The 25879-nt window shown below is 42.3% G+C and overlaps 10 protein-coding genes across 13 annotated transcripts; 6 read left to right on the forward strand and 4 right to left on the reverse strand.

Moving 5' to 3' along the window:
- Nucleotides 1–108: 108 nt before the first annotated feature.
- Nucleotides 109–3286, forward strand: LOC128255193 (uncharacterized). Its single transcript, XM_052984758.1, has 3 exons — nucleotides 109–1587; nucleotides 1644–2394; nucleotides 2459–3286. Exons 1-3 carry the CDS (start codon nucleotides 1502–1504, stop codon nucleotides 3011–3013), a joined length of 1392 nt encoding a protein of 463 aa, XP_052840718.1. The 5' UTR covers nucleotides 109–1501; the 3' UTR covers nucleotides 3014–3286.
- A 51-nt stretch (nucleotides 3287–3337) lies between these two features.
- Nucleotides 3338–4137, forward strand: LOC128255195 (trafficking protein particle complex subunit 5). Its single transcript, XM_052984763.1, has 3 exons — nucleotides 3338–3592; nucleotides 3649–3958; nucleotides 4017–4137. The coding sequence occupies exons 1-3, from the start codon at nucleotides 3417–3419 to the stop codon at nucleotides 4113–4115; spliced, it is 585 nt and encodes a 194-aa protein (XP_052840723.1). The 5' UTR covers nucleotides 3338–3416; the 3' UTR covers nucleotides 4116–4137.
- On the reverse strand, nucleotides 4122–4688 carry LOC128255196 (uncharacterized). Its single transcript, XM_052984764.1, has 2 exons — nucleotides 4493–4688; nucleotides 4122–4412 (listed from the first exon to the last, which is right to left on the reverse strand). Exons 1-2 carry the CDS (start codon nucleotides 4619–4621, stop codon nucleotides 4200–4202), a joined length of 342 nt encoding a protein of 113 aa, XP_052840724.1. The 5' UTR covers nucleotides 4622–4688; the 3' UTR covers nucleotides 4122–4199.
- A 372-nt stretch (nucleotides 4689–5060) lies between these two features.
- LOC128255191 (uncharacterized) lies at nucleotides 5061–8091 on the forward strand. Of its 2 annotated transcripts, none has more exons than XM_052984756.1 (3): nucleotides 5061–5171; nucleotides 5787–7419; nucleotides 7480–8091. In XM_052984756.1, the coding sequence occupies exons 2-3, from the start codon at nucleotides 5799–5801 to the stop codon at nucleotides 7902–7904; spliced, it is 2046 nt and encodes a 681-aa protein (XP_052840716.1). In that variant the 5' UTR covers nucleotides 5061–5171; nucleotides 5787–5798; the 3' UTR covers nucleotides 7905–8091. The 2 variants fall into 2 exon arrangements, with proteins under 2 accessions (XP_052840716.1, XP_052840717.1); XM_052984757.1 differs by having other exon boundaries at nucleotides 5062–5171; nucleotides 7483–8090.
- Nucleotides 8092–8282: 191 nt separating this feature from the next.
- Nucleotides 8283–9146, reverse strand: LOC128254779 (protein aveugle). The gene is made up of 2 exons (XM_052984077.1): nucleotides 8843–9146; nucleotides 8283–8647 (listed from the first exon to the last, which is right to left on the reverse strand). The coding sequence occupies exons 1-2, from the start codon at nucleotides 8993–8995 to the stop codon at nucleotides 8480–8482; spliced, it is 321 nt and encodes a 106-aa protein (XP_052840037.1). The 5' UTR covers nucleotides 8996–9146; the 3' UTR covers nucleotides 8283–8479.
- On the forward strand, nucleotides 8661–11646 carry LOC128254777 (26S proteasome non-ATPase regulatory subunit 11). Of its 2 annotated transcripts, none has more exons than XM_052984073.1 (5): nucleotides 8661–8793; nucleotides 9548–9872; nucleotides 9935–10441; nucleotides 10784–10996; nucleotides 11063–11646. In XM_052984073.1, the coding sequence occupies exons 1-5, from the start codon at nucleotides 8753–8755 to the stop codon at nucleotides 11291–11293; spliced, it is 1317 nt and encodes a 438-aa protein (XP_052840033.1). In that variant the 5' UTR covers nucleotides 8661–8752; the 3' UTR covers nucleotides 11294–11646. The 2 variants fall into 2 exon arrangements, with proteins under 2 accessions (XP_052840033.1, XP_052840035.1); XM_052984075.1 differs by lacking the exon at nucleotides 8661–8793 and adding an exon at nucleotides 9297–9371.
- Nucleotides 11647–11723: 77 nt separating this feature from the next.
- Nucleotides 11724–12602, reverse strand: LOC128254778 (attacin-A-like). Its single transcript, XM_052984076.1, has 2 exons — nucleotides 12263–12602; nucleotides 11724–12196 (listed from the first exon to the last, which is right to left on the reverse strand). Exons 1-2 carry the CDS (start codon nucleotides 12553–12555, stop codon nucleotides 11794–11796), a joined length of 696 nt encoding a protein of 231 aa, XP_052840036.1. The 5' UTR covers nucleotides 12556–12602; the 3' UTR covers nucleotides 11724–11793.
- Nucleotides 12603–14019: 1417 nt separating this feature from the next.
- Nucleotides 14020–16363, reverse strand: LOC128254988 (attacin-A). Of its 2 annotated transcripts, XM_052984385.1 has the most exons (3): nucleotides 16204–16363; nucleotides 14541–14707; nucleotides 14020–14474 (listed from the first exon to the last, which is right to left on the reverse strand). In XM_052984385.1, the coding sequence occupies exons 1-3, from the start codon at nucleotides 16330–16332 to the stop codon at nucleotides 14072–14074; spliced, it is 699 nt and encodes a 232-aa protein (XP_052840345.1). In that variant the 5' UTR covers nucleotides 16333–16363; the 3' UTR covers nucleotides 14020–14071. The 2 variants fall into 2 exon arrangements, with proteins under 2 accessions (XP_052840345.1, XP_052840344.1); XM_052984384.1 differs by lacking the exon at nucleotides 16204–16363 and having other exon boundaries at nucleotides 14541–14884.
- Nucleotides 16364–17098: 735 nt separating this feature from the next.
- LOC128254819 (major facilitator superfamily domain-containing protein 6-A) lies at nucleotides 17099–24348 on the forward strand. Its single transcript, XM_052984128.1, is given in 7 exon segments — nucleotides 17099–17262; nucleotides 18556–18956; nucleotides 19491–19914; nucleotides 19916–20146; nucleotides 20723–21323; nucleotides 21326–21924; nucleotides 22398–24348. Coding segments are annotated over 6 exon segments (2265 nt in total). The 5' UTR covers nucleotides 17099–17262; nucleotides 18556–18729; the 3' UTR covers nucleotides 22581–24348.
- Nucleotides 24349–24446: 98 nt separating this feature from the next.
- On the forward strand, nucleotides 24447–25535 carry LOC128254820 (uncharacterized). The gene has a single exon (XM_052984129.1). The coding sequence runs from the start codon at nucleotides 24536–24538 to the stop codon at nucleotides 25523–25525; it is 990 nt and encodes a 329-aa protein (XP_052840089.1). The 5' UTR covers nucleotides 24447–24535; the 3' UTR covers nucleotides 25526–25535.
- The last annotated feature ends 344 nt before the right edge of the window (nucleotides 25536–25879 follow it).

The following is a 25879-nucleotide window of genomic DNA, read 5'->3' on the forward strand; positions in this document are numbered from 1 at the left end:
TGTCACGCGCTCAAAACTCACAAACAAAAGGCAACCTGATGCGCAAATGAATAAAAAGAAAACGGAATACATGCAACTAGGAAAAAGGAGCAGTTGACGACTCAGCTGTTAAACGATTCTTCTCTGAACCTGAACAAGAATTACAAATTGTTTTCGACTCCCCCAGCAAAAGACTCGGCGGCAATGCTCAAATTTTGTGAGTTCGCTATGCTCAGCAATTGTTACTTAATCAAGCTTTAATTGAAAACTACTTAGCTTTTTAGTTGCCTTTAAAAAAGGATGTTTTTGTCTCTTCTTAGGGCTCATGAAGATTCAAAATATTCCTTTTGACCAGAACTCAAAATTTATCATTTCCAAAACTTTTGTTTAGCCGTAGAGAGAAAACCCAATTAGATTTAGAGAGTCAATGGACAAACAAATACCGCAGCATTGCGCGTTTTGAGCTCTTTTGCAACTAAATAATTCTAGAATGCGAAGCAATTTGTAATTTTGAATTAAATGCTAACAACTTTGGGTCGTTTATAAAATGGCTCTAAGAAAAGGCATTTGAGCAAAGGGGTAAAAACATAAAAAACATAAAAACAATTTAAGTGTTTTCAAAAAATCAACAAACTCATATATGCAGCTATATATATATAAAAATAATAAAAAACATTAATTTATTTCTTACTATATAATTATTGTTGTACTAAGTCAGTGAGAAAAACCATGAAAGAAAACTTCACACGAAAACTAAAACAAAATGCATATTTATTAAAAATAAGCAAAGGTTGTGCAAAAAAAAAACACATTAAAAAGCAACATTATTATTGTAAAAATTTACTTAATACGGCAATTGTTATTAAATGTGCAAAATTCAGTAAAAACATTGATACAAACCTCAGAAAATACAAGCCAAGTTATGAAAACGGACATCAATGGATTGAACAATTTTGAAAAAAAATGAGGAAAGATGAACCGAGAACCGATCAAACGGAAACAAAACACTCAACAACAAGAAGTACAAAATGTTAAATATGTATCTATAATTTACAAATACGTTTTATATAATTTAATTTAAACGCTTACTCAACGGAAAATAGCTAACTATTATTACAATCGTCCTCTCACACAAGAACACAATAAAACAAGCTCAAAAGCAGAATTATTACTTTAGCTAAAATAACATTCACCTTTTGCAATTTTCCTTCCCCTTATTATTTCACATCGAAATAAACAAAAAATGGTTAAAATAGCCGCATATACTCATATTAAATTGAAAAGAAATGTGTCATTACAGAAATGGATAATGCAAATAGTAATATAAATGATATATTTATTCATATAAATGTATTTGAAAATGTGAACAAAAAACAAAAAGAATACCAACAATAAAACACAATTTAATAAACAATGTGAAAGGCTTGAGTGTGTATTGATTATACATAATATGTGTCATATATTTATGTAGATAGGCAGCAGGCTTGTAAAATATAATACTAAACAAGGAAACACTACTGAAATGGACGAGCTGATGAGACAGAAGTCCACTTTTGCTGATCAGAAAACACACACGCAGGAACTCACCTGCAGTGTGCTGTTTACCAAGTACGTTCCACATTTAAATGCTAACTACATAGTTTCTTACACTTGTCCCTATTCAGTCCAAAGTTTAATCCAACAGAATCCGCCTCTTGTGATGAACTGAACTCTGTCACGCGCTTGGTTTCCAAAACCGAGGATCTGGATCTGAAGCGCGTGTTCAAAAGATTTTCAAAAGATGGTTTCGAAGTGACGGAGAGTTCGAATCGCTCTCTCTTCGAATTTGGTCACAACTTCGAGGATGTGGAGGGCTGGCTAACGATGGAGCAGCCTTCCAAGGATCAACTGCCCTCGGTGCTTCGCTATATGATTGAGCATCATCTCAAGACCACAGTGCAGATAGATATTAACAAGATGTACTTTAACTGTCACTTCATTGTACTCCAGGTTTATTCTCGCTACTTCAGTGAGCTCAAGACAATTCCCCTCCTCGTCACTCTTCCCGAGGATCGGGTCTCCCAAAAAGCCTTTATGCTCATCTACAAATGGATGCTAAGCGATGATCCCTTCTTGGAGCGCCGCTATATAGTTGAGATTTTTGTGGCCGCCACCTATTTAAGGATCGATGAACTGCTGTCGCATTGCTGGAAGTATTTTGATGACATCCAGTGCTATAGCGAGGATACGGCTTGCATCCTGTATGTGGAGACCCGATACCATCCCGCCTTGGATGTGGTGCGCACCTTGATGCTCACTAGGATCCAGAAGTTCCTTCTCACGTTTGTGGCCACTAGGGATTTTCTGGACCTGCCGCTTACTCACTTGATTTTCCTCCTCAGTTCCAGTAGCATCTGTGTAAATACAGAGGTTGAGGTTTGTAGTTTTGAATCATTAATTAATCTGTTAATATATACATAGTTTTATTTCCCCCCATTAGGTACTCTTTATGGCTGTGCGGTGGTTGGGTCACGACTGGAGCCAGAGAAGTGCGCATGCGCAGCGTTTGGCTTCGTGCATTCGCTTCCACCTGATGCCTCTGTGGTACTTGCTCTACGTGCGTCGCGAGGAGGATCACCAGGTGGTGAAGGAACTGCTATCCCTTGAGGAAGCGGATCGCCAGATCAACGAAGCCATTTCGAACATCACCTCGCGAATGTACGAGGAAAAACTGGCGGGCTTGGAAGGCGGTGGCTCACCGCTAGAGGGTTATCCTAAAGAGAAAACAGACCAGCGTATGTGGATTTGCGATGGGTTATGCAACTATTATCACTGGGTAGGCTGCCCTAATAGCCGGGAAATTCGGTACAATAGCTTTGAGATGTACCTTGCCGAATTGCAACAGAGCTCCTTAGATCATTGGTCCAGGGTCGAATTGCTGGACCCAAACAGGAAGACTGATTGCTGTAACTTGAAGAAGAAAGCATTGGATGATGCAATTCTAGTTGCGAGTGACAACACAACACATGTTAAATGCAACAAATTACAAAATTGAACGACTTTTAAAATTTGAAATTACGGAGGTTTGAGTCTGTGCTATTTTATAATTCCTTATCCTGGTTCGACACCCGTATTTCTTTTGTGGTATATTATAAGCCATCTACACTACCGTTTTAAAGCTAACAACATTATGGTGGACGCAATACAATAATGCTATAATGTTTATGCACTGTCATACAGTTTGTGTTGCTTTATGAAAACTGCTTTTCTTGTTTTGATTTTTTATGAAAAATTACAGTTTAAGAAGTAATAATTTGTCTAAAAAAATATATGAAATCTCGCGTCGTAGTGTGAACACTTGTCTTTTTTGGGGTGTTGTGGTATTCTTGGCAGAAAAAGCGGCATGCACACTGTTTTTGCCTTGTTTTGGAAAATAACTTGTTAAAATAGTACAAAAAATGGAAAAACTAGAGGCCCTAAAAATATCCTCGATGCGTCCACGCAGCAACATTCTGGACAGGCCGCTCTCCAAAGGAAAAACCGAGGTTTCCCAAAGCATCGTGGCGCTGCTTTTCAGCGAAATCGTTCAGTACTCGCAGAGTCGAGTGTTTACAGTGCCAGAGCTGCAAACAAGGTGGGTTCTATTGGAAGGTTTACTTGAGTAATTTGATAATGCAAACTTGTTTTCAGGCTCCATGACTTGGGTCAAGATGTGGGCACCCGGATTATCGATCTATATTTCGTAAGGGAGCGGAGCTCCAAACGGGAAACCAAATTAACGCAAATGCTGCTCTTTGTAAAGACCACTGTGTGGAAAAATCTTTTCGGCAAAGAGGCGGAAAAGCTGGAGCATGCCAACGATGATGAGCGGACATACTATATCATAGAAAAGGACCCCTTGGTTAATACATTTATTAGTGTGCCCAAGGATAAAGGCTCCCTAAACTGCGCCAATTTCACGGCTGGCATTGTGGAGGCTGTTCTTACGAATTGTGGATTTGTAGGTTTAGAATGTGACCTGATAATTGTTTGTACTAAATAGTCTTTTCTTTTTGTAGCCCTGCAAGGTCACCGCCCACTGGCACAAGGGCACCACCTACATGGTCAAGTTCGAGGACTTTGTCATCGCTCGCGACAAGCAGATGGAGGAGAAATAAATTACGTTTAGTTCATAGTAGAGCTTCTTTTCGGTCTTGTTTTAATTCCACTACAAATCGAAGATCAATTGCTGAATGTATGGCTTAAATGAACTTGAACTGGCGATCCTTGTAGGCCACCTGGCCAGTCCGGTACTTTTCCTCGCGTCCATCGCGTTCCGCCTTCAGGGCCCAGGCGTAAAGGGCAATCGGCAGGACTACGGCAAACAGGCCCGTGCGGAAGGACTTGCCGGTTGGCTTGAAATGCTCGTAGTTGGAAACGCGCATCGCCTGGAAGCGGGCTAATCCGGCATCGAACTGCAAAGCACAGGGTATTAATCGCATTTATCCCATCGTGATGACATAACCAAGCCAAGGATTGGTGTTCCCCCACTTACCACGGTGCCGCCCTCGCCGGTGGCATGGCGATAGGGATTCGAGCTCTGCTTCAGGAACTCTCCGCGGAGCTTCAAAGTGTGCTCGTGCTTGCGCTTGATGAACTCCTGCTCCTCCGCTGACAGAACCATTTTTTATTTTTGTGTTGCAAACCAAATTTTTAGCAACAGCTGACAGTAATGTGAACGGGTCGGGAAAGTTGAAAAATACCACACATCTGAAAATATACTAGTTTTGCTTTCGGAATTTGGTATATCTACCATATTACAAAGATTTCACCCATTAGTAAACTTCATCTTTTAATTTTAAATTCGTTTATAACGGGTATTTTGATAAATAATTACAATAATTAATATGAACTATTATATGGGTGGTTTATAAGATATAAATGATATATGAATTAAACTAAATTTGTTGTCAAAAGTTCTCTTGAATTAAATTAAAATATAACTGTAGTTTCAATATATAATACAGTTTTTTAATATTATATATATTATATAAACTTACAAAAAAGCTTGTAAGCTCTAGCTTTGGTTCCTCATCTCTAGTTCCTTTTATCGAAAAGCGATATATCGATAAATGCTTTTCCGATGAAATAGCTCTGCTTAAATCCTTTCCTTTTAGGCCCTCTCTGGAAGCAGAACGTCCAACGTTTTTGACCCTTTTTCGTTCTGCTTAAATGTAAGTAATACATTTTTTTTTTATATACAAATTTTTGTTGCCCATAAAGTCTGCTGCTTCGTTGCAGCGAGCGCTTTCCACCCCCGCCACCGTTAAATTCGCTCTCTCGCTTGCTCTCACTGCGCATGTCCTGCAAAGTGTGATGCGCAGATCTCGTGTCCACATCCTAATTCGCCGCCTCGAATCGCCGTAGTCTCATCCCTAGCTGGATTTTTGGCAGAAAGGAGAGGCTCACTTTTCGTAACTTAGGTGGTAATTCTCAGAACTGAGTTTTTCCTTTGGCTAAGGTCGTAAAAACCCCCGAACGCAGGGGTTACTAATCTATAACTCCCCCTTGGCGCATGTCATTTAAGGACGAGAGAGAGCGAGAGAGCTGTTTTGAGCCAACGCGCATGCTACTCCTTAGTTGGGTGGTAAATGCACTTGGCTTAGCCCCGATTTTCCCAGGCGGTGGGGGAAAAGCCGATGTTTAGGGGTGGTTTTCCGGTTTTCGGTTGCCCGCGGTTGCGCCGTCTGCCTGGCTCATTTTTCACTCGCCCGCAGACGGAGGCAGTGGCTCCCGGATTTTAATATTCTGGGCCCATATTGATTTTAACCTGCCCGACCGACTTACAGATTGAGTGCAGCATGAGCCTGAAGTCCAGTGCAAGGATCAAGAAACGCCGCTCGGAGGCAGCGGCTGCCACCTATCCGGTGCCATCTTCAGCTCAGACCGGGAACGGCAGTTCGTCCTCCACACCGAGCGCGGCCATTGTCACAGCAAATCCAGCTAATGGCGCTCAAAATCCCTGCCAGAATTCCTCCAAGAAGCACAGTTTCGTGGGACGCAATCCCAACTTTGACACCGATGAGACCAAGCTGCTCATCCAATTGTGGGGCGATCCAAAGTTGCAAAGGACTCTCATCACCACGCACAAGAAGCACGCCGTGATCTGTCAGCTGGCCGCCAAGATGCAGGAGTACGGCTACCATCGTTCGCCGGAGGAGATAACCACACGGATCAAGAACCTCAAGTGCTTCTATAACCGCTTGAAGAAGGACAAGGAGTGCGGCGGCTTGTCCACCGATTCGGAGCCCAGTTGGAAGCACTTTGCCGAGATGGACGCCATCATGACCAGACCCATCTTCAGTGTGCGGCCCAACGAGGTGCCTGCTCCTTCGCTCAAATACCAACTGGAGCAGGCTCTGGAGGAGCATGCCGAGCGTCGCAAACTCCGGCTGGAAAACGGCGAAGAGCTGTCCGACAGCGACAACGAGGAGGATGACATGCTGCTCTCCGCTTTGGTGACCAAAAACAAGGAGACCGTGAACAGAAAGGAACTGGAGGCCGGTTGTCTGGAATCCGACATGGACATGAACGAGGAATCCTTTTTGAAGCGTCGCAAACTGTCCGCCGAAGTGGATATTGACATTGGCGAGGCTCTGACTTCACCCTGCGTCAAAAGCGAGCCTGTCCAGGAGGTGGAAGCTGCTCAAGTGGCTCCGCCAGTTGAGCCCGAGCCCGAGGAAGACGATGACTGCATGCTCCTGCCGCAGCCCAAGGAAGAACCAATCGATGTGGACGCCTCAGATGATTCGCCAAACGAGAAATCCCCCAGTTCCAGCTCGTCATCGACTCTGGTTGATATGTTGCAGCGCAACAAGCCGGCCAATCTGCTCCCCTTCACTGGGGCAAATGTCATCATCCCGGCCAGCATTACCACCACCACAGCTGGCATCAGCTCAACCACCCAGAGCTCAACCAACACTCCGAATAAACTGCAGGGGGGCAAGATCTCGCTGGTGCCCACAAATTTCCTAATGCAATCCAAGCTGCCGGCTGCCGCGGGACCAAGTCCCATGTCAAACGCCAAGGGAGCTGCTCCCCAGCTGCAGCTGCTGCAGAGTGCCATCAATCAGGGCGCTCGGCTGATGATTAGCGGATCGGCTGCAGCACCGGCACAGCCAAGCAACGCCGGTTTGGTGGCCACCGCCCCCGGAGGAGTCAAGTTTGTGTTGGTCAATGCGGAGCAGGCCAAGGCGGCGGCAGCTGCTGCCGCTGTGGGAAAGTCCACGGCTTCCCTTCCTCTGGCCACTGCCCAAGCTCAAGTGCAGGCTGCAGTGCAACAGCAGCAGCAGAAACTACAACAGAGTATTCAACAGGAGCAGCATATGCAACACCAGCAGCAGATCCAGCTGGAGAAGGAAGAGACCCGCAGGGTTCAGGAGAAAGCTCGTGAGGATCTGCAATCGAAGCGCTACATGACAAGTGGGTACCAAGTTACTTATATGTATCTCCCATTGTACTAATATTAGTTATATTTCCTAGCAGCAATGAGAGTGCTCTTGCGCCAGCTGTTGAATTCCCAAAACGAGGCCAACGAAATCCAGCACAATCGTCTGTCTCTGGAACGCGAGCGTTTGGACTGGGAAAAATCCATGGGTGATCGCCTGCTCAACTTGTTGCCTAGTCTCGTGCAGCCGGCTGCATCCGGCTCGCCATGCTCCACTGCCCAGCGCCTGCAGCCCCCCAAATTGCTGTTCACGACCGCCCTGCCGATGGGCAATGGCACCGTCACCATGCCGCACATCCTAACATCCAATTCGCTGCCCAAGGTCGTACCCAGCACAAGCTGCAACAGTAGCGTAGCGGTGGCAGGATCTGGGATTGGAGGATTGGTTGCCAGTGTGGCCGCCGCACTTGTGGACAATGACGTCCAATTGGTAACGCCCAAGCAGGAGAAGGAGGCCTGAACCGGAGGTGAAGTGGTCGTGTTAAGTGATTGATATTAGAAGCATCTTTCAGTGATCTCAAAGAAATGATATTGTAGTCGTAACTTTAGTATACTCTAAAATGGCTCTTCTAATAATAACAATAATAAAAATTGAACTAGTCTCGCATTTTAAAATATATTTGGATTATGGATTGATCTTGAATTATTAGTATACTATTAGAAACCTGCACATTTGTTAAACCATTTACCCTCTGGAAAAATCAGAACATGAAATAAGTTACTAGTTTGAGACATCTTTCAAACATAACAATCCAATTTAATAAAACTTCCAGGCTTAAAAAAATTATATAAAGCTATACAATTTTATTTTGACTATTATACTATAATTATAAAATTGACGCAGGTCAATGTAATTTTCTTTCTAAGGAGTTAGATTAGATAACTTATTGAACAGTGTTATCATTGTGATAAAGTAAATTAAGATACGATACTTGGGTGATCTTAAAACAGGCGGTCAGATCTTAAAAAATTATAATCATAATCTAATATACATCTTAAGCAATGAGTGAACCACAAGGCACCTCCATGGTATTTCTAGTGTATGTTGAGCCTCTCCATATCCCGGATTTCCATGATGTCCGTCTTGAGTCGCTGCTTCACGATCTCCCGCCAAATGGCCTCCCGATCCCTGTTGTCCGTAACTCCCATTCGCTGCAGCGATGAGTCCGTGATGCGGAGTAAAGCCCTCCCGGTTATATCGTGCTGAAAAAGTGCAAACCAAAGCAGATCAGTAGGCAGTTCTTGGGATGTCTAAATTGTAGCCAAAATAATTCGGATTTGTTGTTTTTGTGTGTTTGGGGTACGGAAATGTCGAAACTACTCCAAGAAAGAGTCAACGTGGAAAGGCGGTAAGTAAAAGGGATAATAAAGTCATCAGGAGCCAGAACCTCCACTCACCTGGGCGAAGAGCTGTTCGTATTGGGTGTATTCGCCACAGTGGCGACGATACCACTTCAGCACATCGCTCACTGTCCACTGGTAAACCGCCTTGGGTCGCGTAGTCTTTGTCCGGGTTTTATTTTGCGTAGAATTGCTTGTTTCTTCTCCCATTTTGGGTAAACAAATCAGAAAGGTTGGAATTGGCAAATTGCAACAAAACAAATAGAGATGCCGATAGGTCGATATCAACTCGGTGTGGGAGAACAAATATATCGACTTGTAGTTTAAAAGTCGTGATTTTTATGAGTTGATTTTTAAGCTGATTGAAGTAAGTCAAACTTTCAAATAAGAAAACTATAAATTTGTAGAATTTTGTAACTTTCATTTTTTAATCGTGTTTTCCCGACTTATCACGAGTCACCGCGTGCGATATATCGCGTGCGTGCACCAGTTCGTCTGTCATCGCCTATCGATGCCCGCTGTGGCACACCTATCGAAATCGCACCAGCGCTAATCGTGACTGGCGCTTAATAACAACGACCAAAAGGTGAAAAAGCAGCATAAAACACGTAAATACGCAATAAATACGTTCCGGTCCCGATTGAAAACAAAGAAAATACTGGCGCACTGCTAGTAGCTAAGTTGAGACACGTTTAGTTGATTGATTGATTGTAAACTCGTCTGTTGACCGCCCCCACATCTCGTCCGATCCCAAATTTCAAGTCGCAAGATGGCCGGAGCTACACTTTTCGAGCGTGCCCAGGCATTGTCCAGCGTGAATCGCGAGGAGCAGGACAGTTCGCTGCTGAACAAGCTGGTCCGCGACCAGGAGGGTGCCGAGAACGATGAGGAGCGCATCCGGATCAAGGAGCAAGGAATCCTACAGCAGGGAGAGCTCTACAAGCAGGAGGGCAAGGCCAAGGAGCTGGCCGATCTCATCAAGGTGACGCGTCCGTTCCTTAGCTCGATCAGCAAGGCCAAGGCGGCGAAGCTGGTGCGTTCGTTGGTGGACATGTTCCTGGACATGGACGCGGGCACAGGCATTGAGGTGGGTGCTCCATTGACTCTGTTCTACAACATTTGTTAGTTATCCACTGGTATTCTCCATAGGTTCAACTGTGTAAAGACTGCATTGAATGGGCAAAACAGGAGAAGCGCACTTTCCTTCGCCAATCGCTGGAGGCTCGTCTGATTGCCTTATATTTCGATACAGCTCTGTATACAGAGGCACTTGCCCTCGGCGCCCAGCTGCTAAAGGAACTTAAGAAGCTGGACGACAAGAATCTGCTGGTGGAGGTTCAGCTGCTGGAGAGCAAAACCTACCACGCACTGAGCAACCTGCCCAAGGCCAGGGCCGCCCTCACCTCGGCCCGCACCACGGCCAATGCCATCTACTGCCCGCCAAAGGTCCAGGGCGCCCTGGATCTGCAGTCGGGCATCCTGCATGCGGCCGATGAGCGCGACTTCAAGACCGCCTTCTCCTACTTCTACGAGGCATTCGAGGGCTTCGACAGCGTGGACAGCGTGAAGGCTCTGACCTCGCTGAAGTACATGTTGCTGTGCAAGATCATGCTGGGACAGTCCGATGACGTCAACCAGATCGTCAGCGGAAAGCTGGTAAGTTTGGTTTCCAACTTTTAAAAAATACCTATTTTTGGAAACGTTCTTTGTAACCTTCCTATAAAACAAAACTATCCTTCCTTTTCAAAATTTTATTAAGGTTATTTTAACTATTTCTTTAATTTGTTTAAAGTTCAAAACCTTTTCTTATTCCACTATGCATTTTTGCATAATGTGACTGCACAATATGCAAATAAGTTAATTTTTAATTCTTAAGCTAGAAGAATGCGTACTGAAATCTACTTAACCGTTACTACGTATATAATCTGAAAAACATCAATTTAAAGCTGTTAAAATAGTTAAGAACCTATCAATTGAACGACAATTTTGATTTTAAAGGCCATTACATACTCGGGTCGTGATGTGGATGCTATGAAATCGGTGGCGGAGGCCTCACACAAACGATCCCTAGCCGACTTCCAATCTGCACTCAAGGAGTACAAAAAGGAACTGGCCGAGGATGTGATTGTGCAGGCGCATTTGGGCACGTTATACGACACCATGTTGGAGCAGAACTTGTGCCGCATCATTGAACCCTACTCCCGTGTTCAGGTGAGTCGATTAACACGAAACACATGTACTCAAGCTTACTATTTGTACTTTGTTTGCAATTGTCAGGTTGCCCATGTGGCCGAGAGCATTCAGTTGCCCATGCCGCAGGTGGAAAAGAAGCTGTCCCAAATGATCCTGGACAAGAAGTTCAGCGGTATTCTGGATCAGGGAGAGGGAGTCCTAATTGTTTTCGAGGAGACGCCCGTGGACAAAACCTATGAACGCGTGCTGGAAACCATCCAGAGTATGGGAAAGGTAGTGGACACACTGTACCAGAAGGCCAAGAAGCTGTCGTAAGCAATGCGCAGGAGGCACTATTAAATTCACACATGATATCAGCATACTTAGCAGACTTTTAATAGTTTCCTTTTGTATTTTTCAACAACTTCCAAGCCTTGTTTAACCAAACAAGTTTTATGTTTCTGCTAAAACAAAATTAACCGATATTGGTAAAATAGCAACAGGAGCAGCAACAACAGCCACAACAGCCACAAAAAAAAAAAATGTAAAACAAAATCCATTAAACTAACATAAGCAAAATTCTTAATCATTGAGTGGGATCGAATTGTTTACGCAAGTGCGGTATAATAAGCAAAAATATTCAAATAAATACAAAATAAAATGAAAAAACAGAAAACCGTAAACAGCAATCATGCCCAGATGCACTTTTAATCCTGGATTATTAAGTATAATCATTCAACTGGTAAAATGATAAATATACAGCAGATAGTTTAATAAGCTATTCAATTCTCATTTTTATTTTAATAAATTAGATTTTCTTAAATTGACAGTAATCTTCAACCAAAGTGATGAGAGAGTCCGAGACCTGCTCCAAAGTCGGTCCTCTGATTGGCAAACGGTCCACTCGTCCACTTGTTGGCCGATCCCGTGAGGTCCAAGCGGGTGGCCCGATCAGCCGATGACCAAAGATTAGCCCGTCCTTCGGCGCCGAGTTGCTGGCCAATTCCGGGGAAATTGCTGTGGGTCAAGGAAGCTCCATGTCCGTTGATATGTGAGTAATCCAGACCAGCTCCGTTGCGCTGGAACTCGAAACCATTGGCCAGTTTGTTCTGCGAGGCGAACACCTTGGCATCCAGATTGTGTCGGCCGTTGTTAAAGAGATTGGCATGGGCCTCCTGCTGGAAGACGTCCTTCACTCCGGGCGTGTGTGTTCTGGTCAAAGAGGCACCATGGCCAGCACTGTGAAAAAATTAGAGATTTCGTTAGTGCCTCAATATAATCAGCAGCATATTAAAAAGCACTTACTTGTTATAGGCCAGAGTTCCACCACTGGTGACCGGACCGCCTTGAGTGTTTCCAGCGGCGAAGACCTGACCCACCAGGTTGTGGTCGGGATTGCCAATGCCCTTGGTGAGATCCACCCGAGCATCGGCACCACCAGCGGGATTGGAGGCCAAGGAGCCGCCCAGCACCTGGCGGCGGAAGCGGATGGGGCGAGACGTCGGGAACGGTCGTTGACCTCGACCTCCGTTACCAAATGCTTCTGTTAGGGCAAAGAGGGCCACAATGGCCACGATTAGGATGCTTGTCTTCTGCATGATGCTGGCTTGGATTGCTGGAGCTGACTGATGTCCCAAGGTGGCTAATCAACTGCTTTTATACCTTGCCAAACGGGGAAGAACTGATCGGGGACTCACAAGATTCATCTCGGCGCTGATTTCGGGTTTTCTGTCTTATCAGCTAGGAATTCCCCGGCTTAGCTTTGGTATGTGAATTACCTTGCATTTTTTGTTTGCTTGTGCCTACTTGACCTCTTCACATTTCCCTTTTATGCGCAACCTTGTCGTCACTTTTGGGGGTTTTACTGCCCAGGACTTTAGTTGGTGTCGACTTAAAATTAGTAAATTAGTGAAGACGAAAAAAAGGCCAGTTCTTTGTGTTTATACTTAGCTTAGAGTTTTCAACTAAATCTTAATAACACCGTTTAGTTTTTAAAGGATGGACACACATACAAAGTAAATGGCTAGATCGACTCGAGTCTTAATGCTGATTAAAAATATATACACCTTATAGGGTCGAATATGTATCAGACGTTTTGATGCCATATTTAATTGGTATTATAATACCCTCTGCAAGGGTAATAAAAAAACCTTAGATTAAAAGTGCAACGACCTTTAAGGACGCATAAAGCTGTAGGGTGGACCTCCCTCAAAAGTTATAGGTCGGAAAGGTGCTTAAAATACAATTTGAGTTGTCCCAAGTTTCTATATGAAGTTTATTTAGAACAAAAGAAAATACTTTGTTTTGGCAGGCTCAAAAAGGTTGGATCGATACCGTCCTAAAATTTTTTTAAATTTATTTTTTTGGATTCAAGCGCAGTCGTTGCAAAGCACTTACAAATATTTTAAGTTCAAGTTCCACAAAAGCTTTAACATGAAAATATAACAAAACCCAATGTTATAAATATTTATATATTTGTGGACCAAAATTTTGTTTTTATTGAATAAGTTTGGAGGTTTAATAACCATTTTTTTGTTTGGTAATCCGGCTCGGGGTCCTGACGGTGAAATTTAAACACAAAGTGTTTTAATGATTTTATTTCCGATAAATTTTCAGGGCAAATTATTTACACGTTTATTATTTAAATTTTTTTTTTATATTTTCAAAAATTCATAATTTTAAAAGATTTAATGAAAGTTGGCTTTACGAATTTATAAACTTAAATAAAATAAAAAAAAATACGCAAACGTTCTTTATTATAAAATGGTGTAAGGTCCCACCAAAATTGATTTATTTATTATTATTTATTATTGGTTTTAAACGCTTAGACTTTTTGTATCTCTGACGTGACTTCGTGCTTTCGTTTGAAAACTGTGTATTTCTTATCAGTCAGTTGTTTTAACCAAAGATCTTGTAAATATGGCTCCCAATTACCTGAAAACTTTAAATCCCTTAGAAAAGGTTACATTTAATAAATTACTCTGTGCTTTGAACATTTTTTTAACAAAAATTTGTATTCCTTTTTTGTTGTTTCCCATATCCATTAACATTATTAAAATTAATTTGTTGAATTTAATATGTTGTTTAATAAATTAATTTTTTTAAAAATAAAGTTTAACCGAAATGGTGGGAAAGTCCGAGACCAGCTCCAAAGTTTGTCCTCTGGTTGGCAAACGGTCCACTCGTCCACTTGTTGGCCGATCCCGTGAGATCTAAGCGGGTGGCCCGATCAGCCGATGACCAAAGATTAGCGCGTCCCTCTGCGCCGAGTTGCTGGCCAATTCCGGGGAAATTGCTGTGGGTCAAGGAAGCCCCATGTCCGTTGATATGTGAGTAATCCAGACCAGCTCCGTTGCGCTGGAACTCGAAACCATTGGCCAGTTTGTTCTGCGAGGCGAACACCTTGGCATCCAGATTGTGTCGGCCGTTGTTAAAGAGATTGGCATGGGCCTCCTGCTGGAAGACGTCCTTCACTCCGGGCGTGTGTGTTCTGGTCAAAGAGGCACCATGGCCAGCACTGTGAAAAAATTAGAGATTTCGTTAGTGCCTCAATATAATCAGCAGCATATTAAAAAGCACTTACTTGTTATAGGCCAGAGTTCCACCACTGGTGACCGGACCGCCTTGAGTGTTTCCAGCGGCGAAGACCTGACCCACCAGGTTGTGGTCGGGATTGCCAATGCCCTTGGTGAGATCCACCCGAGCATCGGCACCACCAGCGGGATTGGAGGCCAAGGAACCGCCCAGCACCTGGCGGCGGAAGCGGATGGGGCGAGACGTCGGGAACGGTCGTTGACCTCGACCTCCGTTACCAAATGCTTCTGTTAGGGCAAAGAGGGCCACAATGGCCACGATTAGGATGCTTGTCTTCTGCATGATGCTGGCTTGGATTGCTGGAGCTGACTGATGTCCCAATGTGGCTAATCAACTGCTTTTATACCTTGCCAAACGGGGAAGAACTGATCGGGGACTCACAAAAGTCATCTCAACTTCGATTTCGAGTTGTCTGTCTTATCAGCAAGGAATTCCCCGCTTAGATCTGATGGGTGATTTACTTCTGCTTTTGTGTTGGGTGCTTCTGGGACTTGACCTCTTAACCTCCCCTTTCTGTGCGCCCCATTGACGCCACTTGTTGCTCCTTTGTTCGGATTTCACCCCCGCCCCAGGACATGAGTTGGCATCTTCAAGTGGTTTCCTTTGTGGCCTGTTGGAGGAGCGCACCATCATCTTGCGCAGGACAGCATTTGACATTTATAAGCGATTCGCAATCATATTTCTCACTTGATGCCAGGCCTTATCAATAGATATTGGGGGAGGGCATATCATTAAGGGTGCTGGAAGGGGTTTATGAGCGGAATAGAGAGACAGAGAGAGCGGCAGGATTTGAGTGAAGTTTCAGCCGAATTCTAATTAAATTTTCTGCGCAGGAGCAGTCAAAAAGGATTCCAACCGAAAGAGAGGAGAGCGGAAAGTTTAACTCAAAGTGTCAACGAAAAGCTTGCACTGAAAAGTAAAATATATTTAATAATAAGCTTAAATAAGTTCTAAGCTCTGACTTCTTCAAACGAAAAAAACTTTTTAAAAATATTGCATGCATTCTAGAACATAATATATTATTTGGATAACACATCTTTTGGTAACATTACACGAAACGTAATTATTAGTCAAAAAAGTTTGTTAAATATATAACTATCTATATATATATTTATATATTCAGAACAACGATTAACTTTTTATGGGGTCTTGGGTCTTGCCATTTTTTTGTTGAACTGACAATTCCATACATTATGATCTGAAGCCATCTGTGAGAATTTATATATGCTTATAAGACCGGTTTGTGAATCACTCGAGTCAGCTATTTAAATACGTTTAGATTTATTGTCTCTCAACCGTGACTTTTTGTGGTTTCATTTTATATATTATATATTCTTATCAGCTCTAGAGCTCAGTTGGCAAACGCAGATAAGCCAAAGTAATTCCCTTGAAAATAAACCAGTATATTTGATTAGGCAGTAAAGAAAAGTATAAACGAAATTAATGCTGTACTCTTTGTATTTATTGTTAATTGTTTAAGAATAATAAGAAAATTTTAGAGAAATGACAGGGTTTATTTAAAAACAATCTTGTTTGGATGATCATTTTTTTTTTTGTATTATTCAGCTGATTCCACATCTTTAAGCGGGGAGAATGGGAGGAGGCCTTATAGCAGCTTGAGCCAGACCCAGGTGATCTTCGGCGGGCAGTGCCTCGCGCCTCACACGAATGGGGCGTGGATGGGAGGTGGGCCGTGGGCTGATGGGGCGTGGCTTGCCGGGAGTGGCCACAGCCATGGCCAAAACGCAGGCCAGCAGCAGGAAAACTATGGTGAACTTCATGTTGCTTGGAGTAGACAAATCGAAATGATTTGATGTCCATGGAATCAGTTGGCTTTTTATAGGTGACACCGGAGATGCAATGCGATTGGAAGTGCGGGCACGTCTTGGCTGTGTTCACCATTGGTGGTTCCCCATCGCGGGGACTTTTCATCTTGTTTGTCAACGAATGGGCCACCAAAGGTGATCGGCTTGACAATTGTCTTTTTTCTTTGGAAAATGTGAGCCGCGTTATTGCGCAGTAAATTACATTCGGTGAGATAAGTAATACAGATAATGAAAATATTCCCTGTCGTTTTGGAAAGGTTTTTGTTTTTTAAATAATTCACAACTTGACTGCACTGTATTTACATGAAATGTTGGTATTTTTTTACACAATATCTTAAACACAACTAAAAATAAAATTTTTTACAATGTTAATGTAAATTTTGTAAATTTTAGATTTTTTTTATTAAAAATACCTTTTTTTTTACAGTTTTAAAGACAATTATTAACTTAAATAGGCTAAATTGAACCACCCAAACCATGAAAGCTAATGTGGAAATAATTTTAAAACCGGGTTTTTAGCGCCAAGCTGTCACTTTCACTCGGGCTGTCTCTCTCGCACCCGCACTGGCAGGGCGGAGCTCCCTCTCTTTCTTTCCTCTCTCTTTGAAGTCCTGCTGTCGGCCGTGTCAAATCTCATTAGACTGGATACACACACACCTCGGCACGCGACAGCGGAACGCGCTTGAGCGAGCTTTTCCGTCCGCTTTTGAGCGCAACATTTTCTTTTCGTGGCTCTTTGGGAAAACTCTTGGGCAGCTTGCCAAACGCTCATATAGAGGCCAGACGCGAGGAAAACTCTGCTTATCGATTACGCACGTAACACATTTGCCCCACAGTCGAAGAGCAAAAGGTTCAAGAAATCCACCGAGCCAAACATTATTTCTGGTGTGTAAAATATTTATCTAATATTTGGTGAAAAGTGCGACAAGTTTACATAACAAGTAGGTGAAGAATTGGACTTAAAGAAGACTTTCGCCTCAAGTGTCTCAGCCAATGACAATGGCCTTCAAGAAGTGTGCGAAAATTGTCTATATATAGAGAGTGATATGTACCTCAGCTTTTGTGGGCACGTGTGGGCCATTAAAAAAGGAATAAATCTACAGTACAGCAAAAGGATTTTCAGTATTTTAAAGATTTATTAAGAAAGAATTAACCAACAAATACTAAAGAAAATAAATACATTTAATTTGATTCTTACTTGTCTAGTTAATATATGTTATATTTTCTCACAATTTATGGTTTATCTTCTCTTTAATTTGTATATATTCTTTGGTAGCAACAACAAGTCTGCTCTATATACAGACAATAACCCACATATACACACATACACTCTTACCCATTTACCCACATTTGTTATGTGCCAACAGTGCGTATGTGTGATACCAGTAAACTCAACAAAAAATGGAATAGAAATTACTCACGCTTAAAGCTCACCATCTAATGCAATTCACTCAAATCGCATGAGCTCACTCAAATACAGAGTGAATGGCAGAGCTTGTTTGTTTTGCCATTGCCAAGTCTCTGAATCAGTTCGCTTTTCCTCGCAACCACAAGTGGAAAGCGTAAAATATGTGATTGCGCACTCAAAAGAACTGGGAAATGTCAAACGGAAGTAGTTGACAGCAGTAATCGTTTAAATTCCTGAGTGGAAACAACATGAGTGGTTTCCAGTTGCCTTGTACATAAACAGTAATCCCAATTATACACTATCAAAAATTTGAGATTTAATTGCATTATTTATTATATGGTGTACATAGAGAGCTAAACTATTTATTAAACATTGTTTAATATTTAAAATACTTGCAATAGCTGCAGTTTGGCATATAGATTGTTAGAGCTAGTTATTAATATTAAAAATAATTTGGCAGTTTACTTAAAAAGTAAAATTATAAGAGAACATAAAACATGATAAATTATGAATTGTATAGTTGTAACGTTTCTAAGCGAAACAATGAATAATTTGCAATTTTTTATTAAGCATGCCTTAGTACTTGTATTGAGTACATTTACATAGATTATAAAATGTTTTCTTACCATTCTTATTATTCAGGCGTCACAGTGAAGTCAATTTAAATTTATTTTTGTAGAGGAAAATAACACATTGCAATTTCTATGATGATTTGTGTGAGGCAGAACAAAGCGTTGGTAATGCTGAATTGTGTCCTTTGTTTTCCACAGCTGCCGAATGATAATGGAGATGATAATGAGGCTGTAACTGGGCCACAAGAGACCAGACCGAAAGGAAGTGCCAGTCAAGAGCGGAAAACCAGCAACCAGAGTGGGTAGGGACCAGAGGAGGAGCAGCCAGGACCAACCAGCAGACACCATCCGAGTTCAAGGAACCGGCGGACAATGAATCCCTACACAGCGGGTGGCGGAGGAGCCAATCCTTTTGGAGCTCCGGCCGGAGGTGCTGGATTTGGCCAGCAGGGCTACGCCTACGAGCAGCAGGCAACAGGTGGCTACGACCAGGGAATGAATTACGGCAATCAGCCGCAGCAGCAGGCAGCCGGATACGGACCACCTGGAGCCAGACCACGGGTGGATGTGGAGGCCAGTGGCGAGGTGGATCCCAATTTGTAAGTAGAGGGGTTTTAAGTAAATAATTCTTTAGACCGCTATAGAGGATATCTTACATTTCTACTTTAAACAGAACATTATAGTAAGCTAAAAAATAATCATAACATTCTTTATTAGATAAAACAATCGACATCTATATGTTTACTCATACAGTAACGTACTTAAAATTAATTGCAAGATTTTAAAAATCGAATATAATTTGTGAGCTTAAAATAGTTTGATTTTAACCTTAAGTTAGGTGAATAATTTTATATATTTTATATGTGCTTATTTTTCTTATATTGATAAGACATTTTTACAAATTGATACGTGTATTAACTGAAAATAATAGCTAAACCTGTTAGAAATGTAAAATTTATTTACTTTATTTTATAAGTTTGTATAAGTAATTCAAATTGGTAAAGATCTCTTCAGCCCAATCAGAAATTGACTGTGTTAAGTGATGTTGAGCGGTATATTAAGGATGCTTCATTAATTCAAATGGGTAACAAATTTTAAAATATATTTCTTACTAATTTATATTATATCCTTAGGTATCCTGAGGCCAAGGAGTCAACGCACAAAGTTCGCGGCCACTCGGACATCCTGGAAATGTTCTTCGGGGCGAGCACGGAGCGTGAGCTGATTCCCGTGAAGAGTTTCTACTTCTTCTTCTACGCCGCCTTTGGATCACTGTTTCCGCTGATGGGCGTGTACTTCAAGCAGATGGGCATGAATCCAGGCCAATGTGGAATCCTGGTGGGCATGCGGCCCTTCGTCGAGTTCCTCTCGGCCCCGTTTTGGGGCTCCTATGCGGATCGCTGTCGCCAGGGCAAGAGGTTGCTACTGGGCTCACTGGCCTGCTGGGTCCTCTTCACCATTCCGCTGAGCTTCATCCGGCCGGAGGCTATAAACTGCATCGAACGCCGGAATTCCACGGACTTTGTGCTGACATACACTCGAACCAAACGCGATCTGTACGGCCCAGTATGTGCCGGAGCAGTTGGATCTGGGAGCCGGGACCATGCCAGCGGATGAGGCTCTGGAGGAGGCAGAGGCATCCCACAGCCGCCACAAGAGATCCCTGCTGCTGCCCAGAATCGATGCGGGCATCTCGCCGGTCCACATCAACTTTGTGAGCAACTACGATGACAAGTACCACCGGGATTACGTGACGCCCATCTTTAGTTCCATGGTCTACAGGACTCCGGTAAGTCGGTTGAGAAGAAGGTTTCGAATATATAAAAAAAACACTTTGATTTTTAAAATAATATTATATTTTGTTAGAGTTTTATGCATTTGGACTTAAAATTTGTAAGAGTTTGTTAACTGTTAGTTCTGTTTACTTAATCCTGTCTAACGACTTTTTAATTTTAATGAATGAAGTTATTCCGCAAAAAGCAATTATATTATTGTTGACATTTTTTGCTTATCTGGCAACAAACATTACTGTTAAGTTAAATAAATATGCTTTAGATATCAGATACCAATAAAAAAGTTGATTGATATTTATATATGTATTATATAGATATTGGTTTATATAATAGTATCGTTAAAAATATGATGGTAGTTATTGTTGACCTGATTTCAGATCACTTATGAGTTGGGTTAAGCTGTTTAATCAGCTGTTTTGATGAATATTTCATACTAATTTATCTAATATTTTTTTAATACCATTTCAAGAGCTTAGGTATGTTTTAACGATCTTACAATAGTTTGGCAGACCAGCTGCCAAGGGTATTCCATTTTGAAAACTCACTCACACTGTCCCCATTTGTCCCCGCAGGATATCCAAAAGGCCTTCTTCCTGCTGCTGCTGGTGATCCTCATTGGCGAGTTCTTCAGCGCCCCGGCGATCACTTTGGCGGACTCGGCCGTGATCACGTTGCTGGGCGAGGATGCGGACAAGTACGGACACCAGCGAATGTTCGGGTCCCTGGGCTGGGGCATCTCCATGTTCCTGGTGGGCATCGCCCTGGACCACTCCACCTCGTTCTCGAACCACCCGTGCGGGGCCGGCAACAAGGAGAAGAACTACAACATCTGCTTCTCCATCTTCTCGGTGCTGATGACCTGCGCGATAATCTCCGCCTCGAAGATCACCTTCAAGTACGACCCGGTGGACGAGCAGCTGGCGTCGCAGCAGCAGACGCAGTTCGTGGACCCCAACAAGCGGGCCGAGGAGGAGTCGATGAACCAGTTGGCGGCCCAACTGAACCTGCCCTCGCTGGCCGTTGGTAGCGGCAGTGCCGCCTCGGGTGCCGGTGCCGGTGGCGTCAGTAGCTTCCTGGCCGCCGGCCATCAGCCACAGCCGCACATTGGGGCCGAGTCCAAGGTCTTCGCCCAGACGGCCAAGGAGCTGCCCGAGTGGATGACCGTGCTGACCCATTTAAAGACCTGAAGACCGCCTCCTTCCTGTTCGTTGCCTGGTTCATGGGCTTTGGCATTGGCCTGATCTTCACCTTTCTGTTCTGGCATCTGCAGGACTACGGCGGCACTCCCACCCTCTTCGGTGTGGCGTCCGTCATCAATCACGTGTCCGAGATCTTTGCCTACTTCTTCAGCTTCCGTCTGATCACCCAAATCGGTCATGTCAAGGTCTTGTGTCTGGGATTGATAGGTAATGTGCTGCGCTTCCTTTATATTTCGTACCTGACCAATCCGTGGATGGTGCTGCCCTTCGAGCTGATGCAGGGCATCACCCATGCTGCCGTGTGGGCAGCCTCCTGCTCGTACATTGCCCACAATACCCCCAAGCATCTGCGAGCCTCGGCTCAGGGCGTCCTCCAGGGCATCCACCACGGATTGGGGCGTGGCTGCGGCGCCATCATTGGCGGCATGTTCGTCACCTACTACGGTACTACTACTACCTTCCGCTGGTACGGCATAGCCTGCCTCTTCGTTCTCGGCTTCTTCATCTTCGTCAACTTCTACCGCAAGGAGCAGGGCTTCATCTCCGAAATACCCGTCACCGAGGATCCGCATCAGGTGAGTTTAAGAAGTCAAGAATAAAGATAAGAATAAGATTTGAAATCACTTATTATGTTGTCTAAAAGTATGCTGTAAAAAAAAGAACCTCGTCTTTCCTACTGAACCGTTTTAAAGGCTTCACTTAACATAAATTGTTGCCTACTTTTATACACTTCATTATATTCTGGTTTGCCACAAAAAAAACTTTTCCAATCAAATTTATACGTTTTAAAATTATTTCGTATTTAAAAGCAAATTTATTGAAAACTTAAATCAAAATCTATAGAAACTAACTCATAATTTGCTATAGTTAATAAGGTAGTATTTTTAAAATTATCTTTTGTGGTTTTGTACAGCTGTGGTCAAAATAATAGTAGAGTGACAATTCAAAGTTCTCAAAAACACACCTTTAAGGAATATTTAACTATCAACCAAATCATTAATATTTTTTTATATTCTGCTATATAACTAAAATTATTATTAATTTTTAGGTGGCCGAGGAGACCTCGCATTTGGCTCCTCATGGGGTTCCCAGCAATCCAATTCCACGGGCTCTGTCCAATTCGCGGCTGAACGAGATGAATCCGAACGGAGGACCCTATGGCACCTACCAGACCACTGGCGGCAATCTGGACATTCCCGGAGCCAACCAGCACAATCCATTCGCTCAGTAAACGGGGACAACCAGTAGTCGGCTCACTCAGGCCATCTTCACACTCATAGAACTAAAACGAACAAAGTATAACCGCAAACATATCTTGGACATTGGCCTGCAATATGAATTGCATAACTGCATTGCTTTATTTTGATTTGTTGGGCAATCAACATACGATCTACACATAGCATAGCATATACATATACACATATATATTTTATATAGGACATGCCACATAGCCAGCATAAATGTTCCGTATGAGTTAGATTGGTTACAGTCGATGGAGTGGGGTAAATCGAAACGAATTTTCACATAGCAGCTTAGCAATATTTATAGGGCAATATATGTGTGCGTACGGATAGATGTATATATATATTGTGCCGATCTATAATATTTATAGGCCTTTTTTATATCAGTTGCATGGCGCCGGGCGGAGATTATCCTCACGGTTTGTTTTTTTTTCATTTAAAAATATGCCGAGTTTGTTGCCTGCTTTTGGGCGATTACCAAGCAAATCACACACACGCATGGGTTACCCCCCGAATCACACATAAAGTACCTATACATCTATGCAAATAGCAACCTAAACCGAGATTGAAAACACAACAAATAAAAACACCAATAGAAAATGTGAATACGGGGCGTTTCAAGGCTACAGGACATCGGGAAGCAGTGCGAGCTGCTTCGTTTAGCCGCAGTTGATTATGACTATGATGTTCACCATACTATTTTATAGTATTAATTTAGATTATCCCTTGTCTTATGGCTTTGAAACGCACCGTATGGGTTTCCCAATAAGTTAGGGGAGTTCTTGTAAAGGAAAAAATAATTAGCTAATTTGGAATTAAATTGTTTTACAAGTTAAATGTTTTTCAATTAAATCGTTGTGTTCTTGGTTTCACATATTTTAAACGTTTAAGAACTTTTTATTTCTTTAGAAATTGGAGATAAATTGTCGTTCCCGAAATTGTCCCTTGCAATATAACAAAGAACAAAATTAAGTAATTTAATGGAAATATGAAATATAAATGTAGTTGCATTAAAAAAGAATTTGAACTAAACTTGAACTTAAAGAAATTTAGAGATGAGAACAAACAAATAAAGCCTAAAACTAAAATCAAATGTTGTAACGAATGATATTATGGAAATCCGCCTCATTGCAATCAACTGTTGAATATTTTAATTTTACACAAAAATATACTAACAAAATGACATATTTTGACATACCTAAGAAGCATATAAAATAGAAATATAAAAATAAAAATAAATATACGTTTATATAGTATATGAAAGTTGACGCACCAAAGTGAAAAAGCAAACTAAACTAACTGTATCTGTACCTAAGAAATATTTTTTCCTGTTTTCAGCTCGACGATAAATTAAGCTAATATAGCTTATCTCTCGCTCGATATACAAAAACATTAATATATAAAATACTGTAAACATTATATTTAAATATTGTTGATAGCAAATTTGATTGAATATTTTCTAGTAACGATACGCTAGTTCTTGTGTACAGCACCATATTTCTTGAGATCTTTCGGGTAGATTAACCTTAGTATTATGCATTCTGTACAACTGCACTCACAGTTATGTTTGTTGAGCCGATACTTAAAGAAAACTTTCTCTATATATATATAAATTGAAGCATCATACTCATATATGGTATACACTTATATAAGAATGTACAAGTATTATACACAAAGCGCATACATATGATACAAAGGATACAATACCCAACCCGAAAACCAAAACACACAGAATAAGAAAGTTAAAGTGAAAATGAAGCAGCCGGTAAACGCAAGAAATCATGTAATTATGTATGTTTAATAAAACGTTTAACTACCGAGTGAAGTCTAAAGACAAAAGGCACAAATTCTTTCGCCAACCATCTGTGTTTGTTCTTGGTCTCTATAGTCTTTATATATAGTAACCTATATAAATCGGAGCACTCGTTCGCGGTGTGCAAATAAAATGCGCCTGGCGTTCGTTTGTTGGCTGCTCTGCCTGGCTTTTGGCCAGATCAATGGAACACCTGTTTATTCGCCGCCCAAAGCACCGGCCGTTCTGCCAATGCCAAAAGACAGTCCCCGGAGAGTTCCAGCACCGCCAAGACCTGTTCCTAGACCACCACCGCCAAGATTAACACCACCGCCTCCCAGGCGACCTCCCATCGCACAGCCCACCAGGAGACCAAAAATTCCACCTCGCAAGCCCACCAGAAGACTTCCCATCACAAGGAAACCCACAAGACCGATCCCGAAACCACCAGCAACCCAGAGACCCACCGTCATGCCTACAAGACCAACTGCTGGGCGAACCACGCGAAAGTTTTTGATTTGGTCGCGAGTTCCCACTAGACTACTACCCACTAAACCAAATATAAGGCCTACACTCTGGACAAGACCACCAGTGCGTCCTCCGTTGCCAACTGTTCGTCCAACGCCTCCAAGGGTGCGTCCCACCTTATGGACAAGACCTCCTATAAAAATCACAGCACGACCCACCATTAGACCTACTATTAAACGCACTTTATGGACAAGACCCCCAGTCAAACCTACCAGTCCCATAAATCGGCCTACTACAATTCGGCCAACAATAAAACCCACTATAAGACCCACAAATAGATCTTCAAATCGTCCCATTGGAACCACCTTGGCAAGAATTCAACATCCAAATCCCACTCTATGGACCAGACCCCCAGTTAGAGCTACGAATCCTACACCTCGATCTACATCATGGACCAGATCTCACATCCCAACGACTAGACGCTTAACTTTTATTTTCATTGAGCCCACGCCTACGCCTTTAACACCACCGCCAATTCGAAACACTAGACCTCCAAACCCGGACATTACTCGATCCACAAGAAGGCTGATATTTGTATTTCCTAGAGACACTACGGCAATCGCTCGTCGTCCCAATTGGACAGTCCATCCAACAGTTATGATTGTAAGAGCCTAAACAAAATTAATATGCGGAAATAAAATGTTGTATCTGAATTTTTGAGTGAACCTTCTTTTTGCCCCATTTAGGCAGCCAGTTAAAGTTTTTAAATAGTCCGTTAAGCTGCAGTGCAAAGGCGAGAATTAAAACCAAGAATGGAAGCAATCTTTTACAAGCCGAAGTTTATATACCCTTGCAATGTTGCAATGTGATTCATAACTGGGAAATATTAAACTAGTAATAGATCACAAAGAATTAATTAAAAAAAATGTTTTAATATTTTAAATTTATTTTTTAATTAATTTTCCGATTGCTTCTATGCCATAGTAGACCGTTTTTAATCAAAAAGTAAAATATTAATTCTATAATAAC

Source organism: Drosophila gunungcola, assembly GCF_025200985.1.
Source record: "Drosophila gunungcola strain Sukarami chromosome 2R unlocalized genomic scaffold, Dgunungcola_SK_2 000006F, whole genome shotgun sequence".
In the NCBI taxonomy this organism is placed as follows: domain Eukaryota; kingdom Metazoa; phylum Arthropoda; class Insecta; order Diptera; family Drosophilidae; genus Drosophila; species Drosophila gunungcola.